General features: G+C 38.3%; 1 protein-coding gene across 2 annotated transcripts in view; it reads left to right on the top strand.

Moving 5' to 3' along the window:
* The window catches only part of necab2 (N-terminal EF-hand calcium binding protein 2), a 107,081-nt gene that overhangs the window by 3,934 nt on the left and 84,498 nt on the right, over positions 1-18,649 (top strand). For both annotated transcript variants that reach the window (XM_023351427.1, XM_023351419.1), the window contains exon 2: positions 1,266-1,290. In XM_023351427.1, coding sequence (XP_023207195.1) covers positions 1,266-1,290 — 25 coding nt within the window. The remainder of the gene's footprint in view (positions 1-1,265; positions 1,291-18,649) is intronic.

The following is an 18,649-nucleotide window of genomic DNA, read 5'->3' as shown; positions in this document are numbered from 1 at the left end:
TTAACATTTTAAATGGGGGACAAATGGCATAAGGGTTCATTATTAGAACACAATCAGGTAGAGGCAGTGTGATACTATAGGGAATGTTATTTGGGGAAACCATCAGTGCTGCCATCTATCTGGATGCAGATCCATGTTAATTCAATGGATATCTTACATTCTGTGGCCTTTTTCAGCAGAATAACCTAGTCTTGGTAAAAACCAGTCCCTTGTTCCAAACTTTGTTTCATACAGAGAGTCTGAAGCCTTGGCTACTGAGAAATGATTGCTTCCTGGAGGTTTAGACTCTGCTGAAGTTTAAAATTTTACCTTTTACCTAAAATTTTAAGGTTTGGCCGTGACGTATGGAATGTGCCAGTTCGGCTCTAAGAAGCTCATTGGAAATTGCCTACGCTATAAACAACCATCTTCCACTGTGAAGAGAGAAGTGCCAAGCTGAAAGAGGTGGACGTTAATGTTAATTCAATATTTGGAATATTTGGCTGCGACAGACTGGCGACCTGTCCAGGGTGACCCCGCCTCTCGCCTGGAGCGTTAGCGGGAGATAGGCACCAGCAGCCCTCCTGACCCCACTAGGGACAAGGGTGTTAGAAAATGGATGGATGGAATATTTGGCCAACACGGACTGAATGGCTTCGCTCACTTCCTCCGTTGCTGTTGATAAAACTACAGACAGACTACAATTCTAAAACAGTGCAGAAAATTATTGTTATCATTCACAACCTCTCTTTCTGTTCACTGATTGGCTCGGTAGAAAATCTACTGGGGGGAATCCAAGTCAGTGGGAGAAAGCCCAGACTGTGCAGTGAAGTGAATTGTGAATTGAGAGGAATTGCATAGCAAGGTAATGGGCAGGGTATAAAGTAACCTACCACAAAACCAGAGCCATTTAGGAATGGTTTGAGGAATGGTAAGTTTGAGGGTTTGATGTGGCCTCCAAATTCCCTAGATGTCAATCCAGTCAAGCACCTCATATCCTAGAGAACTTTTTTCTCCTGACATATTAGTGTCAGATATCTCAACATAACTTCAGGGGTCTATTGGAGTTGATGTCTCAATGGTTTAGGACTGTTTTGGTAGCAAAATGCTGATCAACAATTAACACACTGCTAATTTAAATTAATACATTGATTCCAAAGGGAAGTTAAATTATTACACAGGGGATCATAGTGATGTGAATTGTGTATTTACTTTTTTGATGCGCTTGCAAAATTAACCACAGTTTTCTTTCACACTAATTTTCCTCTCTTATCTTCTGTCCACAGATATTCAGAAGAGCCGACAAAGATGGTGAGTAAAATTGTAAACTAGTCATTTATTTTTGTCAGCTATATTAAAAAAAAACACACTTGCCAATGTTGGATTGTGATGGTTTTCTATTTAAGAAATGCAATTCCAAATGAATTTGAATTTTGTATTTCACATATTTTAGAAATGTTTCCAAGCAACAAAATAGTATGAAAACTCAAATTATATTTTTTAAATGCAAACATTTCTAAAATATTTTATTAAGAAGTGGTTTACATGATTAAAAGACCAATGGCTGTCTTATCATCAAGACTATGACTTAATGCAGCTTTATGAAACTCTTTAGACGCTTCTCTATTAACTTTTCCCAGAGTTTTGGTTGTATGTATTCAGCTACTTCACTCTGAATTACTCAGGCACAGCAAGAGTCCAAAACTTTTTTTTTTGTTTAAAGTGTAAAAAAAAAATAAAGAAAACACATCCTTTGCTGTCCTACAGCCATCTGCAGAAATACACATCTCCCAGTCAGAAACACTCAATCATAGCTAGGAGGAGGCTCTTAGCGATGTCAATCAGGCAGATTTGTGTATGCGCTGCTCAAACTCACCCCGCAGAGCACGACAAACTCAAGATTTCCAGAGAAACAACCTAGGCCAGATTTAAACTGCACGCGTCTCCGCTTTTCTTCAAACTCCAGCGGTGCTCAGAGAAGTGTGTGTGGGAAATTTGTGATCGCACAAGAATACCTGTAAAGAAAAAGGATGATTGGTGTCATATAATATACTGAAGCTCTCAAATTTCAAATGTTATTCTGTTTGCTCTCCCACTTCGTCTACACTGACCGTCGCTCGTACTGCGACATGAGTGAGAGAACTTGACATATAGGTTTCAGAATTAAATCCATGTGTACCAGCACTGGCATCTGACAAGGAAATCTGTTTACTTGCTTTCATTATTGGCCATGCTTACTAGCATGCTCAATCAGTAACTGAACTGCAGCAAAGAGCAACGGTTAGGGTGTGGATGCACTTACATGAGCGTGATTGACAGTCCACAGAGAAGATCACATTTTTTCACAGATTGTTTCAAATTATACTGACAGGACATAATGATAGTTTTAACAAGTATGTCACAAACATTTTCTAAATAAAAGTTGCCTACTGCAGTTTAACTAAAAACTTGCTTATCAAGTAAAGGTTGATGCATCTCTCAGATTATTGGTGGATTATTTTCTATTCTCTGTAAGACCGGTTTTTATACTTTTACACTATTTTCTCCTCAGTTTATTGCACACACTGTTTAAGAAACTGGATGCAAACTGATAAAAAAAAAAGCACCTAAGCTTAAAAGAAAAACCTTATTGACCTTCTGAAATTGTCAATCAAGAATAACTTATAAAAACTGACAGAATGTCTGGCTTTTTTTTGGCAAAGAGAGAGGGAAATGAATTTTGCTTCAGTTCTGTCATGTGATTTTTGGTCAGTGAAAACTGTCTGCTGGGGGAGCTGCTGCAGCATCGTCCTATCATTTATCTTTGCGTCCTGGGACACTGGAGGGTTTTCAGAAGGTGTTTTTGTACAGTTTTGCCAGCAAGCAGCTTGTTTATATCCTTTGGCATGTGATAGTATCTTTTCTTTTCCTGCCAATCCTGTTTTTATCCCTTTTTTTCAATCTCTTTCTTGTTCCTCTATTCACTGAACCCCATAAAAAGCGTTTAATTGCAGGCAGATGGTCATTTATTCTTTAAAAACACGTTTGTTTTTGCAAGTGTGGATGGAATTCTTTCCTTTTGCTGCATAGATCCCCAAGATTTATCTCTAAATAACATATCTGTGTCCAACCATGAGAGTATAATTGGTCGTAGTCATCTGTCTTAGTGGAAGCACGCTGCTGAAGTAGAGCAAACAGAAGTTATTCCCCCCCCTTTTGTCATCCTTGCTGTGGATGACGCTCCCATCTCGCCGGGGGTTTGATGTGATTGTGCTTCTGCATCTCCAACTGACAACATTTTAAATGCCGGCACCTAATTACCAACTTCTCTGATACAGAACGTTAGTCAGGACACATTTTCAATCCCGCTGATCACATTTTCTGGGAGCCGGCCTCTTGCATAAGGAGCTCTCACAAACAAGCTGTTGGGTTGTGTGAGACTTTTTGATAACAGCCTCTTGGGGTGTTTCAGCATCTCAGTTCCAGGTGAAAAAAAAATGTCTTTAAAAAGGCAGATGCAAGTGTGTGTTTGGGAGGGATTGCTGTAGCATCAGATAGCAGAAGAGCCTTGGTGAGATGCGATGATGGTTATTATGGGGAAAAGCTGTTATTTGATGCATAGTATGCAGGCTGGAGGGGGGAAAAAAATCAGTGAACATGAGCTGAGGAAGAGCTATTTTTACCCTTGTGCTCTTCTCTCCTGGGTGAGGACCGGGGAACTGTTTTAATGAGAGAGTGTGAGGGAAGGGAGACGCTAACAGGGAGAGGAGAGTTTGTTAAAAAAAGAGAGAGTTGTAGGGGTAAGATGGTGAGGTTAGTAAGAGAAGAGGAGCAGAACAGAGATAAAGATGAGCGAGGGAGTAAGAGCCAGTATCATATGTCGGGGTGAAAATTCAGGTGCACTTGGTCAAAGTCTGGCTTCACATTCACTCTGCGTATCTCTAGACTGCTGAAACTGCAAACCGAGGCGTGTGTGGGGGTGTGTGTGTGTGTGTGTGTGTGCGTGTGTGTGCGTGTTCATGTCGATCAGAAATACAACCAGCAAATATGCTTTGTTCTATAAATGGTCAATGTTGCTTGGTCGTAGACTTATCCACAGACTTGTAATACAGCGTATGTCTGGCACACATTTTTATGCAGCTGGTGGAGTTCTTATGTAACCAGTCAGACTTTGAAATAGTTGCATCATTTTACACCATTGTAGTTCACACTAACAGTACGAACAAGTGGCAGCAGCTGCAACAACAACACGTTTTCTGTAATCGCTGACATTATCTTCACATTAGGTTATACATTCTACCTTTTTTTTTTTTACTTTTTGTAAATGACTTAATTAAAACTTTGCGACTCTAGAATGACATTTTATCTGAGTTAATGCTTTTTTAAGATGGAGTACTAACCTATTTTAGTTTATTGCAGTATGTAACAGTGTTTTATTTCTTTACGAGATTGTTTTTTGTATCATTTTATCATTTCATTTGCAGCCAGTCTTGGGATACACAAGTCATTGTGACTGATTAGATGTCTGAATGTTTCAAGGACACACTAAAATCTGTTTATCCATCAAGACTTTGATATTAAAGGGTTGCACTTTGGGGAAAATGAAAGATGGATAAAGTTCATCCTTGAGGTTTTGGTATGTGTTCAGCGTCTGTCTAAATGTCAATTCAGTTAACTTCTTCTGAAAATATGGAAATTAAAATGCAAATGAGCACATCAAAATACTTATCTAAATGTTAAAAAAAGCGGCATGATAGAATATTTAATTGCAAGAAATGACAGATTAAATGTCAGATGTGTTGTGGTGTCTGCTTCTTCTTTAGGGAAAATATTTCTTAAAACTTTCTTTTTATCAACATTTCTGTCTTTAAATATAAATGTTTACTCAAGTTCAGCATTTAGACATTAAGTCTGTCTAAAAGCTGTTGATGGAAAACTTTAGCCTTATTTAATGCCATAAAATAATTTTTATTGCTTCTATGTAGTTCATTTCCTCTCCTGAAAGTTCAACTGCTGTAAAAGAAAAAAAAATCCATTAAGAGTGTAAAAAAAAGTGCTCCAAAATGATTTCTCCAAACTGTATGATAATAATAAAACCAACTTCCCGTTGTCTATGTCAGCTGAAAGCAGTCTGACAAGACAATCAATGAAAACACCTGTGCAGGTGAATCATCCCTACCTGGTCCAGTTCAGTGGCAAACCTGATATCATTATTTATGCACATTTAATATTTTTTAAGCTGCTTTCCTCTCATTTGTGTATTTCATCCAACTGCTAATTATCACCTCAGTGTGGGACCTAAAGACAGGAGGCCAGATGAGTTGAGGGAGGCTTGTTTGTCCCTGCTTGTCCACACAGAATTACAGCATGACACCATAAAGCAAACATGCAGCTGCTCTCGCTCAGCGTAGCCTCACAGTTACGTGAATGAAACTGACCATCTTCCTCTGGCTTTCATTTCTGGATGATTTGTGCTTCACTGATTTGAATTTCTTCATGGTCCGGTTCATTATATCTCATTGAAACAGTCCAAAGCTGCATTCACACCAGCCCTGTTTAGTCTTCTTTGAACTAACTCTAATTTGTTTATCTAGAAAGTCTGGGTTTTGTTTGGGGAGGTGTGAATGCACAAGCGAACTCTGGTCCACCTAAAAACCTAGGTCTCGGTTCGGTTGAAGTCAACTCTGACTTCGCGGTTCAAATGCATGTATGGATGCAAGTGGACCGAAGACAGTGTCTGTTCTCAAACTGCATTTTTTTGGCAGGATTTGAAGACAACTATGTCCCAAACAGTCATCAATCTCAGTTTTCTGCTAACTTAATTTGAAAGTTGAAGTCGATACCAACTTTCTGCTGCAGTTAGTCATCGGTTTTCAATCTGTGGGTTTTGTGTGATGTGCTGAGTTATGCTGCGTTCCAGTTACCTCGGAAATCAGAACTCTGAGTTGGGTTTGATGTCACACCGAAGTAGCATTCGAGTTAACATAGACAATTTCAACATGAAAAAGCTCATAGACTTTGTTCTCAGTACCTTCTGGGGCTATAATTTTAAGCTTTAGTTTCATAGGTAAACTCCAATTTTAATTTGTACAGTTTGTAGGAGCTACATGTAACAATGAACTTAGACACATTCTTACATGCATGTCTTGAAAAATAAACATATTCCACCACATCTTTCTATTGTTAATGCGAGGAGCGGCCGTATTGAAACGGGAAGCCTGGCAAGTCATAACTGGGAGTAGCAGGAGGTGCTCAGTGTTTGCACAAATTTTTAACTCTAGATTTTTTTTTTGTCCTTTCTAGACAATTTTGTTTCTACAGTAGAAATCACCTCTTGAACTGATAACTTGGCTTTTATTTGTTGGTCTTGTTTGTGAAATGGACTTTGGAGACATTTGCATTTGTCTGTATTTGTGTGGAAATACAAATACTTGCTCCTTGTTTCTTATACATTTGGAAGACGATCCATTCATTTAAAAACAAATGAGCACTTACTTAATCTAGAGTAATCTTATAGCTTCAGTCCAAAAACAAATATTATTATAGAGTGACTTTACTTACATTGTTTTCTCTAAAGTAAACCATGTGATGATGAGGTGAACACAACAATGAAATAAACAAACTTAATTTCTTTTCTAAGAAACAGGCCATGTTTACTGCAACAAGTCTCCCTCTTTGTCAGAAAAGGCTTAAAGTTGATATATTTGATTTAGTTTGAATGACAGTAAACATAACATACAATCATCAGTTACCTTCTTAGCAATGTTGGAAGTTTTTATTCTTCTGCGGTTTAGAGTGAAGCTATCAAAAACTGTTATTTTTATAAAAGATTTTCTAACCAGAAGACTTATAAAGTAGCCGAAATGGATGCAGCATCCAACAGAATGTGGGTGTGACTGTAGGCACAATAACCTTCAAACAGACGAAAATAGTCGCAGAGGTGAAGAGACTCAAGCAACAGAAGCTGCAGTGATGCAAAAGTCTCTGCAGTATTTGAAGAGTCAAGACTGTAAATACACCAAGTGGAGGGAAGCAAAAGTTTGAGTGAACAGTGAGGAAAGGCAGGGTGACCGGTGCTGTAAAGGTGAAGGGGGAGCAGACTGCTGATGGGTTTCAAGTGTTTGGTTTATTCAACAGAACAACGACATAACAAGGCTGGATGGATAAGAGCTCTAGATATTTCCCAGAAGTAGTTAAAAATTTGGTAGACATACGTTGTCACTAATTATATTTCTTGTCTAGATTGTTGTCAAAAATGGTTTTCTTCTAAAATGCCAAAAACATTCATTTTAAAATGGACCATGATTGTAGCTACCAGGAAATAATTAACAAGCTTGTAAGGCTGTGTGTGAGCTTCCCTAACAGATGCACTTGGTATCAGCCAGCTGGTCCCTCAGTTTGGCAGTTCATCTGCTTCTCATAAACCTTGCATTTTGGACTAATGGCTCTAGAAAAGTGCTGAATGAGTTCTGAGTTCTGGCTGTTTGGGAGTAGTTTGATTGGGACACGAGGATAAGCAAATCCCTCACTGCTGTACACCTTTCATTTTAAGGCAGACTTTCAGTTTGGAGATATGTCATAAAATAGTTTTTATTCTTCCTGTTTGCCACTGCAAAGCTGTCGCACTTTTTTCATAGTTTTTCTAGTCCGGTGGCTTATAGTCAGGTGCAACTTGCATATGTTTTTTTTCCTTTTTCTTTTTTATGACAATTTTATTTTACTGTTGCATTAAATGTTAATATTGATAGACATGAACGAAGGAGTAAAGATTTTGCTGTCTGCAGCTACAAGGAAAGCTAATCGTTGGCTAAAAGCAAGATGGCCAGATTTGGAGGAACGATTCCACATATGGGTTCTTTAAAAACGTGGTGCCAGAAGAGGTTTGTGAGGGATGCAGTGAAGTCTCCACGCACAGGTAGTTGTCAAGGAGATGAATATAAATTACTTTGCAGCCTTTTTGTGTAATCGCTTCATGCATTGCAACCATCTCTGTCTCATTTGACAATTTCAAAATAAACGTGACTATGTTTTTTTTTCTTCTTCATGACATTTTTTCACTGATATTCCAGAGGGACTTATAGCCTGGAAATACAGTAATATAAAAGCCTTATGTGTTTTCATGCTTAAGAGTCAAGTCTCTTAATTACCATGAAATGGTCAGTTGAAATGACTGGAGTGATTGTCAAAATGAGATATCTGCATAACGTGTTGAGAGTTCATTTTCATTTTGAATAATTTTACTGTGACTATTCACCTACTGGAACATTAGCTTTGTCTGCTGGCAGTTCTGCTGGTCTTCAGTCAGATTGGTGTCATGTGTATCTAATTACCTGCAGTCTTTAATCACAGTACAATGCCGCTAATAAGTCCCAGAGAGGCAAGGGAGACAGATGAGCTGAACAGAAAAAAGCTCTGTCAGAGTCACAAGGAGGAAAGTCTAAAAAAATTTGCTCTAAAGAAAACTACCATAGCACTGGCGCTACTGCGGTTTTAAGAGAGTTAATTGCATTTAATATCGTCTGGTATTTCTGGTGTTGCCTATTCCATAATTTTCTGCTTGTGCTGATAAAACAAAGATACTTCCACAATGTTAGCTCTGCTACTTCTTTATTATTTAAAGAAATGGCCTGTCAGGTCGAGGCCGTTGTGATAATTGTCATTAAAACATCAAAAAAAGATGAGAATAGGTATCAGATATGGAGGTTGTCATTGACCTTGTAGGAACTCGTGAATATGAGAACATTATGTGGAGAAAAGTCAGGCTGACCTAACTTAAATATAAATTATGATTAAAAGGTCAACATCTTAACTTTATTTGATCTAAAAAAGTTTTAAATGTGGTGCAGGACAGTGGTGCAGAGATGCTGAGGGTGGAAAAAGGTTTCTGAACAGGTTGTGTAAGAGACCGTGACAGCAGGCAAATAGAAGAGGATTGCTGTCCCGGTCTTCTGGATTTGGATCAAAGGCCGAACATTAAGACGCTCTTTGAAGACATTTTTCCTCACCTGGTGTTTTCTGCCCTTCACTGTGCTGGAATCAGACCTACCATAAAAATAAAAAATAAAAAAAGGTGAATACTGGCTTGCTTTATTTCAACCGTTTATTTGGGTTTGCAGGCAGCTGCTAAAAAAGCTATGACGGACGCCTGTTAGCCCTGCTACACAAGATGTTGAAATGTGCCAACTTTTTACTTGTGAGGTGGAAAAGGTTGGTATTGATATTTGTGAAGAAATATATCTGAGCTGCCTGTGGGAATGCAGTCCATTTGGACTTGTCGGTTCTCTCATCTTCTCTCAGCTTTCTATACCTAAAAGTCTGTTTAAGTTCCTCACTATGACAGAAAAATAAGAGTAGAGAACAGCTCATCTACAGTAACCCTTTAATTTTAAGCAAACTTAAACTGTCAGAATCTGAAAATCGACTTCTTTTTGTTTATAAAAAATGTCTTTTATCACTTTCTTTTAAACTTTCTCTCATTTACATAAAACATGTTTCAAGTACTTGAACTACAGACTGCTGCTGGACAAATTTTGGGCCAGAGAAAAAAAACTAAAAGCCCCCCCAAAATTGAGTATAAACAAGCAATCATGAACAAAGCACTTTAATCAGTCCAATCAGATTCTTTGCTTTATTGCTGGAAATATGAGAGGCAATCATTGATTTGCTGATGTGACCTTTTCAACCAGCTCGCCCCCTCACACGCACATGCTCTCTTGAAACCCTCTTGAGAAACTGAACAAACAAGCAGTGATGAGATCAGGGCGGCGTTGTGCCCCGAAGAGATTACGCCGAATTATTCTGCAGACTGCCGTTTATTATGTGGGTGTTTATGTGTACCTGAGGGTTAGTTGATAAGGGAAGCACTGAGTGAAAAGTATTTTGAAGTTTTGTATTTATGAAACAAAAAGATGGGGAATCGAACAGATTCCTAGACATAAATAGATTTTTGTTGTTTTTCTATTTTTATCTAGCTGGACTTATAAAAGTTTTCTGTCCACTGGTGGGGCTGAATCATGACTCGACAGAATGACAGTGTTAGTTCTAGACGGAAAATGGACCCTGATAGTTTACAGTCCCTTAACTGCTCAGAGATCTGTTTAGTTAGCATCCAAATGGTAGGACGACATTTTAACACTCAATCAACAATAAGGGCAACCAGTTTGTTTCTTTGTTTAGGTACCTTTTGTGGGCGTTGGTCCATCCTTTGCGTGGTAAAGAATATCACACTCAAAAGTCAAACGCCATCTAATAATAATTTAATTGAGTTCTTCTGTAAATCCATAGTTCTCAAACTGTGCTAGAAGCATAAGTTGTGGTAGTTTTCCTGCCTTTAGTGGTATTTAACATCTTTGCATTAATTTCTTTATAAATATGGACACATTTAGTGTATTGTTGATCACAATGATTTTTATTTAATCAGGACCTAATCAAAAGAGTTGTGGAAAACAATTCTTGAACTCTCCATAGGAACCACAGCAGATAACAGTGAACCAGGAACTTATTTTCTACTAAATAATGACATTCATACTTGGATCTTGACAATATCTAGCAATTTTGACAATTTGGTAACTAATAGATGTGGTAACAAATCAACTACTATTAAAAAATTAGTGCAGATATTTTTCTATTCTGCAGTGAGGGAATTGGGAGTTTATCTGGATAGTTCTTCAGTTGGATAAACATAAGTGCTGTCATCAAGTCAAGCCTTTTCCAACTATGACTAATTGCTAAATCAGAGCTTTAACTCTCATTTAAGGCTCTTGAGAAAGTTAGTCATGCATGTATGACCGCTCTTGTAGAATATTCTCATTCTTTATATATGGCTAAATGAATCATCCTTCAAGTTTTTGCAAATGGTTCAGAAGCAGCCCTCGAGGACTGAACTAACTCCTCCTAGCTATGTGATTTTCCTCAGCATCCACACACCTTTCAACCAGCCAGTTTCTCCTCGATGTTCCAAGATCATAGTGGAAAAGTAGAGGCATTTGCTGTGGCCACATAAAGACTGTGGAATACCTTGCATCTTCACCTGCACCTCTCAGGTCATTGAATCATTGGTCAAAAGAGAAGTTATGGAAGTTTCTTTTCAGTGACCTTAAAGATATTAAATAGCTCTTAGAGGTGAAATTGCTGGCAGGCTATATTTAAGTGTTTCCATGATTCTACAGGTCCAGCAACAGTAATCCTGGTTGCTTACTGTGAAATAGAAATCAGCTTTCCAAAATTTGAGGTCAATCTGTTAATTCATGATTTAATAATTGGTGGTGGTAGTTTTCATTGGGAGCATGTTGGTTTGGAAACTTTTAGAAGGTAGCAGACTTTCACTTGTGCAAACGCAGCTCCACAAGACGACAGGTGGAGTTGACTCTTATTTTGAACAAAATATAAAGTAGAGCTCCTCTATGAGCTCTACTTTATATTGGGAAGGAACCAGTCAGTAGCTGCTAATGCTCAACTTGATTCTGTATTTAATGAGCAGCGGTGGTAGCTGGGAGCCGCCACTCTGAGTCTGTGCTATGCACTCTGGTTTGTCTGTTCATGCTCTCTGTGTGCTTCATTGGAAGAGTGGGGGTCTTCTGCTGTGAGCTTTAAAGCAACAGGGGCACTTAAGGCATGACATTTATGTGCCGTATAATTAACACAGTAGCCTTGCTGGGTGTGTCTGAATTAATGCGTCATCTGCATAATAACTTGTTTTAAAGGTCTCTTAGTTATTTAGCCTCTGTTTATTGATCACTTTCCTTTCAACTGTTGGACTTCTCTGAATTTGTTGCTAAGGTAAAGCATGCATTCAGACATACATTTCATAACCAGAAGTTTTGTCAGTTTTTCTAGTTGCATTTTACCAACGGAGAGGTCAGGGGGGGAATCTAGACATGTTCTGTAATAAGGCACCAAACCTGGTTCTCTTAGCAGGAATACAGCAACCTCAGTAACATCGCAGTTGCCCTTGGTTACAGCATACCTCTGTTCTCCTCCCATGAGGTTTTATGACCTACTGTTGCCATGACACCAAAGTTAACCTCCCTAAAGTCCCCCCCCACCCCCAGAAGCATTCCTGTGCAGCTGTTTCCCTCAGTTTCTACTTTGCACTCAGGTGTCGCCTACCAGCTGAGCTCAGTGAAGGGACTGTTGGTTCATCGGTTTGTTCTAGACTAACAGATATCACCTTTTGTGCCAGAGTAGCTTAGTTTGCTTTGACAGTGGTGTGTTCAACTCAGAGTCTACTTGTTATGGACTGTATTGATGCTGATGGGTTTTTTTTTCTTCCACTGGGAGAGAACTTTTGTTTTCTTCAGGCAAGTGTAACACAAAGTGCTTTGCAGGAGTTGAAAACAGAAACAGGCAGAGAAAGCAACAGAGACAGACAAATGATCAAATGACGTAAAAATCCAGACAAAACAAACAAGATGTGTGTGTTATTTTATATCCACATAAACAGGCGTTTAATCAACAGAAGCACATTGCACACTGCCACATTCCTTTGTCCCCTGATTGGTTTGTGTCAAATTCTTCATTTGACTTCTGATGTCTTTCCTTCTTATTGCGTGACTAATAGTGATTCTGCTGATGCATTTTACAACCTGAGCTATGAACCTTTACAGCTCATCCAGTTACCATTGGCCTCTTCTCTGCTTCTCTTAATATTTCTCTTCTTGCCTGCCTGTTAGTTCAGGTAAATCACCATAGTAGGTTAGCTGTTGTTGTCATCCTGTTTCTATTTTAAGTTAACGATTTTTTATTAGATATTCAAAGCTTGAGACATTGTTTTTTAACGTAACCCTGCTTTTAACTTCTCTACAACTCTACCTCTGATTCGCCACTGTGTTCCTTGATAATTAACAATGTTGTTTGTTCTCTAATGAAATCTCTGCGGTGCTAATGGTGAGATTATGTCTTACACAGGTGGAGTGTAATAACTATTTAGGTTACTTCTTAATTCATTGAGTTCCACTGGATTTTATTTAGAGGTAGCTGTGTAGATGGAATTGAATACAGACGCAATACAGATTTTTTTTCTATAAAGAGAATTGGAAACAGTCCATTATTTTTTCTTCACTTCACAAATATGCATTACTCTTTGTGTGTTTGTTACATAAAATTCTAATTCTTGGTGTCATTTGAACAAAGATGAAAATGTTCATGGGGGTTCATTGTTTTTTTTGTTTTGTAAGGCATTGTATGTCAGAACAAAACTGAGTGCCTGATGAAGTGTTTCTTGTCAAAACAGAGGATCTTCTGAGTGATATAAGATGATCTCCTGTGCATCCAACAGAGCCAATTGCCTCATATTTAAATAGTATTTTCCCTCATTGTTCCCCTTCACACGTGCAGCTTCACCTCTGTTTCCATATCTCAGCTGCTTCTGTATTTCTGACACACTTCACTGATTTTTCCTGTCGAGTTACATTTGATGTCCACCCGGCAGATGGCATCTAGTACAGCAGCTGTTGCCAATAAACAGACACTCCTACTTTACCACTGACAAAAGTGTTTTTCCAAAACCCTGTTGACCGACAGAAGTTGCTTCCCCAACACGAATGGATGATTTTTGTTTCTGTTGTATCTTTGTTTGCAGTCAGTCACAGTTATATGAGATTCTGTGAAAAATATTGCTTCAGTACATTTTGTAGAAGTTCAAAATTGTTAAAAGCTAAAGTTATGCCTTATTAAAATGTGTCTGGATTTGTAAAGTGCACCTTTGTGGGGGGAAATAAAACATGTTATGAATCAAAATCCATCATACATGGCTTTACAAACTCCCACTTTTCAAACCTGTTAAATTCTTTAAATTGACAGATAAAATGAACAAAGCAAAATTATTGTTAAAGCGAGTTGCAGCATTCTCATTTAGCCACTGACAGACCAGTGTAGAATTGTACTGAGACCTTAACTATTTGCTGGCCATGTTATTGAGCTGATCTTTTTCCCTGAGAAAAAGTTTGAATATCGTCTGCACTGAGGACCGATGCATTATCATCCTGAAATAATTACTTTGTTACCAAGCCTGCTTTAGAAAATGTTCTCTGGTGGTCATCCTGGCCATCTGCCCTTTTCCTCTACTTCACCTGCAAAACCTTTTCTTCCGAAGCCCAAACTTTATGCTGGTTTTTTTCAGGCCATTGGTTGTGTGTGTTTCCACAGAGGAGTCTAAATTCCTTACACAGCTCGTAATGTTTAACATCGTTCGGGGCTGATGTAAAACCAGCTTGAGAAAAATATGACTTCCTGTGTGGACGGTACACTCTCAGCCAGGTGAACCAATCCACCTTAGGCAGCATGCGGGCATTTCACATATTTATGAATTTATCAATAATAACCCAAACAGAAGTGTAAAGTTGGAGCTAGTCCATTTTTAAACTTTAAGAAAATCTTTGCAAATCAGGGAGGTGTTTAAGTCTTTTTGAAAACCTGCAGCAGTTCAAGGGTTGCAAAACCTTTAGAGGGTCTTAAAAAGTATACATTTACATAACAGCAATACCCTAAAAGCTTTAAAGCAGCAGTTTTGATTTATGGTTTAATATTCTTTATTTCAGTGAGATCTATGCAGGCTTTGTATGATAAATGAGTTCTGTTTTATAAGGGCCAGTGTAACATAAAGCAATTGCATGCAAACATCACAGCCGTAACTCGAGGCAATATTTAAAATGTTTTCACGTGTGCATAAAAACATGACTCGGAGATGTATGCACAAAGAACTAGAATCATTCCTTTTTTATGTACTGCTAAACTCACCATCAGACTTCAGATAATGTTTTTTTTTAAATGACATTTCATAAAGACAGTGCTTTCCTATTGTTTTGTGCTGTCAAGAAAAATAGTTTTCATATTTTAAACAAATATGTTGTTATAGTTATGTGTACCTGAATGTCAAAGGACGTTAGGGTATATGGAAAAGCAACTGGTCAAGTAGTTTTAGAATAAAGATTAATTTCTCAGTTAATAATCTGCCAAAGACTGAATGGAAAACAATAACTCTGGTCTGATTTAGAGAGTTAATATTGAAATCTAGTTGTTAAGGTCAAACATACCTTCTATTATCTGAATCTTAATTTACTTAAAAGACCTTCTGTTTAGGTTACATTTAATTATTTGGGAAGTTCATATAATAACTTGTTAAAAGCCAAAGAAGTCTAAGACTAACTTTGTCTTGTGTCTTAATGTTCACAGTGTCCCCATTTTGAGAGGAGAGCTTATTGTTTTGAGATGGTTTATATAGTCTAAACAAAGCCCATTTTATCTAAACCAGAATCCAAGGAAGTGAAAAGTTGAAATCAAGGCTTTATTCAGGCTGCATCTTGAAAGCAACTCATTGTACAGAAAACATAACCTTGTAATTCATAATCTGGTTTATTGGCTTTCATTCATCCTCAAGAGACAACAGAACTGGATAATTGCATTTACCAAGCTAAACAGGTTTCTTCTAATTTGAGTACATTGGATGGAGCAGGAGACGGAAAGATTGATCGGGTCTTGCCTGGAGCTGTAAGGGCTTTACGCTGGTATTTGGTAGTGAAGACGGACTGTGAAACGCTAAGCTCTGAATTTACTGATGCATCTGCATCCTAAGCCTCAGCTGTAGTTATGAGAGCTGACTGAAAGTACCAGGTTCAGGATAAAAGAGGCTGAAATGAGAATTGGATGGTCTGGGCTTTACCCTAGAGAAGAGGGAAAGAGGTTTGTCATTTTAGAGAAGGAAATGTAGTGAGATTATTTGGAATTGGATTAGAAGGCCCCCAGAAAAGCTTCCTTGATGGTTTTCTGTTGGAGCAGAGCCTTAGGCAAACCCAGAACTCACTTTAAGGACTAGAAAACGTTTTTTTTTTAAACTCCAAACATTGGATGAGGTTTGATTCTCTGGTCGCCTGCCCTCCAGGACACCTATTCTTTTTTCTCTTTTTAGCAAAACAGGTGGTGTCTTTTCAAATTCAATTAAGAAAAAACTTGAAGTTCTTTAATTAATTAATTGTGAATGAATTCAGTTTGATTTTTCATTGGATCTAACATGCAAGTTGAAGGTTTGGAAGTAGCTGATATTTGGGATAATATTTCATTTAGTTGAGAGAGCTCAACTAAATGAAAACAGTCCAAACACAGATCAGGTTCCACACTTGCATTCAGTGCTGCCTCTCTTTACTGAGGACAAAAATTATCACTCCAGAGGATGCCAACACTTGTTGAATCAATTTTATTTATGTAGAATCCCTTAAAGTCATTTCTACTGAGAGCTGCTGGAATGGATGGCTCAACAGAGCTATGACTCTGTGTAAGTTTCAGCTGCACTGGAAGTAAATGTAGGATTATTCCTATCCTCCTCTATTAAACATGAAAAGTATGCTGTTGTAGTTTGGCCTGATGTCTTTTCAAGACACTTTAAAAGACAAATGGATCACATTTATATACAGAAGTATATAAGTCCAGTCACAGAAACAGACTCAAATTTAGTTTCATGGTTCCAATTCACTTCTTTCACATTTCACTTATAATGAAAGTTAGTAAATTAAAGTTATCTCAGGAACACCATTTGATTGTATCAAAACAATTGACTTCAATTACTCATTCTAAGCAAATTGGTCATCATACCCTAAATGCTTATCTGCTGAGGCTTCAGTGTATTGATATTAAAAACAGACAACTGACACAAAATGGGAAAAAGAATATTGTTTAATGTCCCGATGCTCCATTATCTTCCTCTAAACACCATCATCTTGCAAAAATGAGTTGTGGACATTGTAAGTATATCACTGGCTAAAGTTGCAGGAACAGAACCTATAACAGGAAAATCAGCCACAAAGGACTCAGAGGGAGGCCGCCAATGATGCTGGGATCTGCTACAAAGATCGTCCTCACAGGTGCCTCCATTATCTGCCATCAGAGAGGATTACTCATCATTAGGATAGAGACACACAGTCACTCCTGAACTTTACAGATACACATCATCTTCACTTGTATTGTACTGTGAGCAGCCACACTCCTCTAATAATAACATTATTATGTTCAGGGTGCAGATTGATGATAATTACACATCATTCCACTCTCCACTGAGACAGAAAATAGATAAGGGTGGCTGATGAACATTTACTGTGGCTCATCTCTTCATGCAGACAGACACAGAGCGACTTGCTCCCAACAGGGATCCATCTGTCAGCATTGACATGCAGACAGAATCGTATCCTTCTCATTAAGACAAATTATTGCGCACATCCTTTTGCTTTTTTTATTATTAAGAAACAGAGCAGTGATGCTATAAATAAAACAATTTAAGACACAATAGGCCTCATTTGCCAAAAACCGGTGTAGATTGAGACATAGAAATGATCTTAGCATAAGTTTCATGTAGGATTTATAAAATATTCTTCATAGAAGCCGTTCTAGTGTGCAACCAATTAGGTCTTGGAATATCTAGCGCCTCGAAAAAGTCACAATTTACATGCCATGGCTTATTTACTCAGTTCCAGGAGGAAGATGTTGGCGGGGGGCCGGCCCCTGTGGTGTGCTGTTGTTTGTGTAGGTGCTCGGACCATGTCCCAGGGCGCTGGGTTCCTGTCTGGCTGCCTATGGGTTCTGGGGGTGTGTCAAGTCGACTGTTGGCTGCAAATCTAAACTGGGCTCTTATGGGAATCCCTCCTTCTTGACCTCCAGAGGGCTAGCTAACCAGGTGGGTTGGTAATGTGCCCTCCCTCCCTTGTTTCTTCCAGGTACCACACTGAGCTCCTGCCTGCCCAGCATGTTGGGAGCTCTGCAGAGGTTTCTCCTGCTTGGTGCTGGGCAGTTTCGCTTTCGGGGATTTGTATGACCATCACAGGAACCGTGTTACAGGCTTGACCTGTGCTTCAGTGATGACTTACCTCTGTGTGGGGCATATAGCTGCTCTAGCGTGGTGTCTTGTGTCTGTCGGCTTCCTGGGTGCCGATGATGACTGCTGAGTGATGCAGCCCTCCTACTAGAGTTGTCATGAAACAAAAATTTTAAACTCAGTATTGACTCTAAGAAAAATACTCAAGGCTATTTTTAATACTTGTGCAACACTTTTTGTAAGTGCAAAGATAAATCAGTCTCTAATTTTAGGAGATTGATGATTGGTCGATCAGATTGGTCTTATCTACCTCAGCTAAGGTCTAAAAATCAGCAGCTGTGCTCTGATAGACCAGCCCGTTATATTTACACATTTGTAATTAACAATAGTCAACCCACTGTCACCAACTCAGCAACTTTCTTGCTATATTTAGCAACATTTCAGAAAAAAATCAGTATCGGCCAAAACTAGAATCCACATGTCAGGAGATCATGATTTTTGAAGTTAGAGGGTTTTTTTCTAGGTAAGAATGAAAACTATTAATCACTACATAAAGGCAATATTTGAACACATAGTGCATTAGCTTGTAGTGTTAGTTTGTGATCTTAGCTAGCGCTGCTAGCATGTGGCAGACTTTAACATTTGTTATAACTGAAATATTTTTTTCAGCATCATATTCTGTTCAACTGTACTGAGTTTGTTCATTATGTTTTGCCTTTCCAGTTTGTTTTTCTTAGAAACTTGTGAAGATTTCCATTCCTAAATCCTTAAAAATTTTAACTTGTTATAAACAGTTTGCACACCCACCACAAGAATACTTTTCAGCCAGACAATGGCAGAGGGTTGGTCATTCAAGCTTATTTTATTCAAGCTGTAGATGACACTAGAAGCCTT

The sequence above is a fragment of the Xiphophorus maculatus genome, chromosome 2 (genome assembly GCF_002775205.1).
Source record: "Xiphophorus maculatus strain JP 163 A chromosome 2, X_maculatus-5.0-male, whole genome shotgun sequence".
Classification (NCBI taxonomy): Eukaryota; Metazoa; Chordata; class Actinopteri; order Cyprinodontiformes; family Poeciliidae; genus Xiphophorus; species Xiphophorus maculatus.
This window is presented reverse-complemented; position numbering and strand designations above follow the sequence as displayed.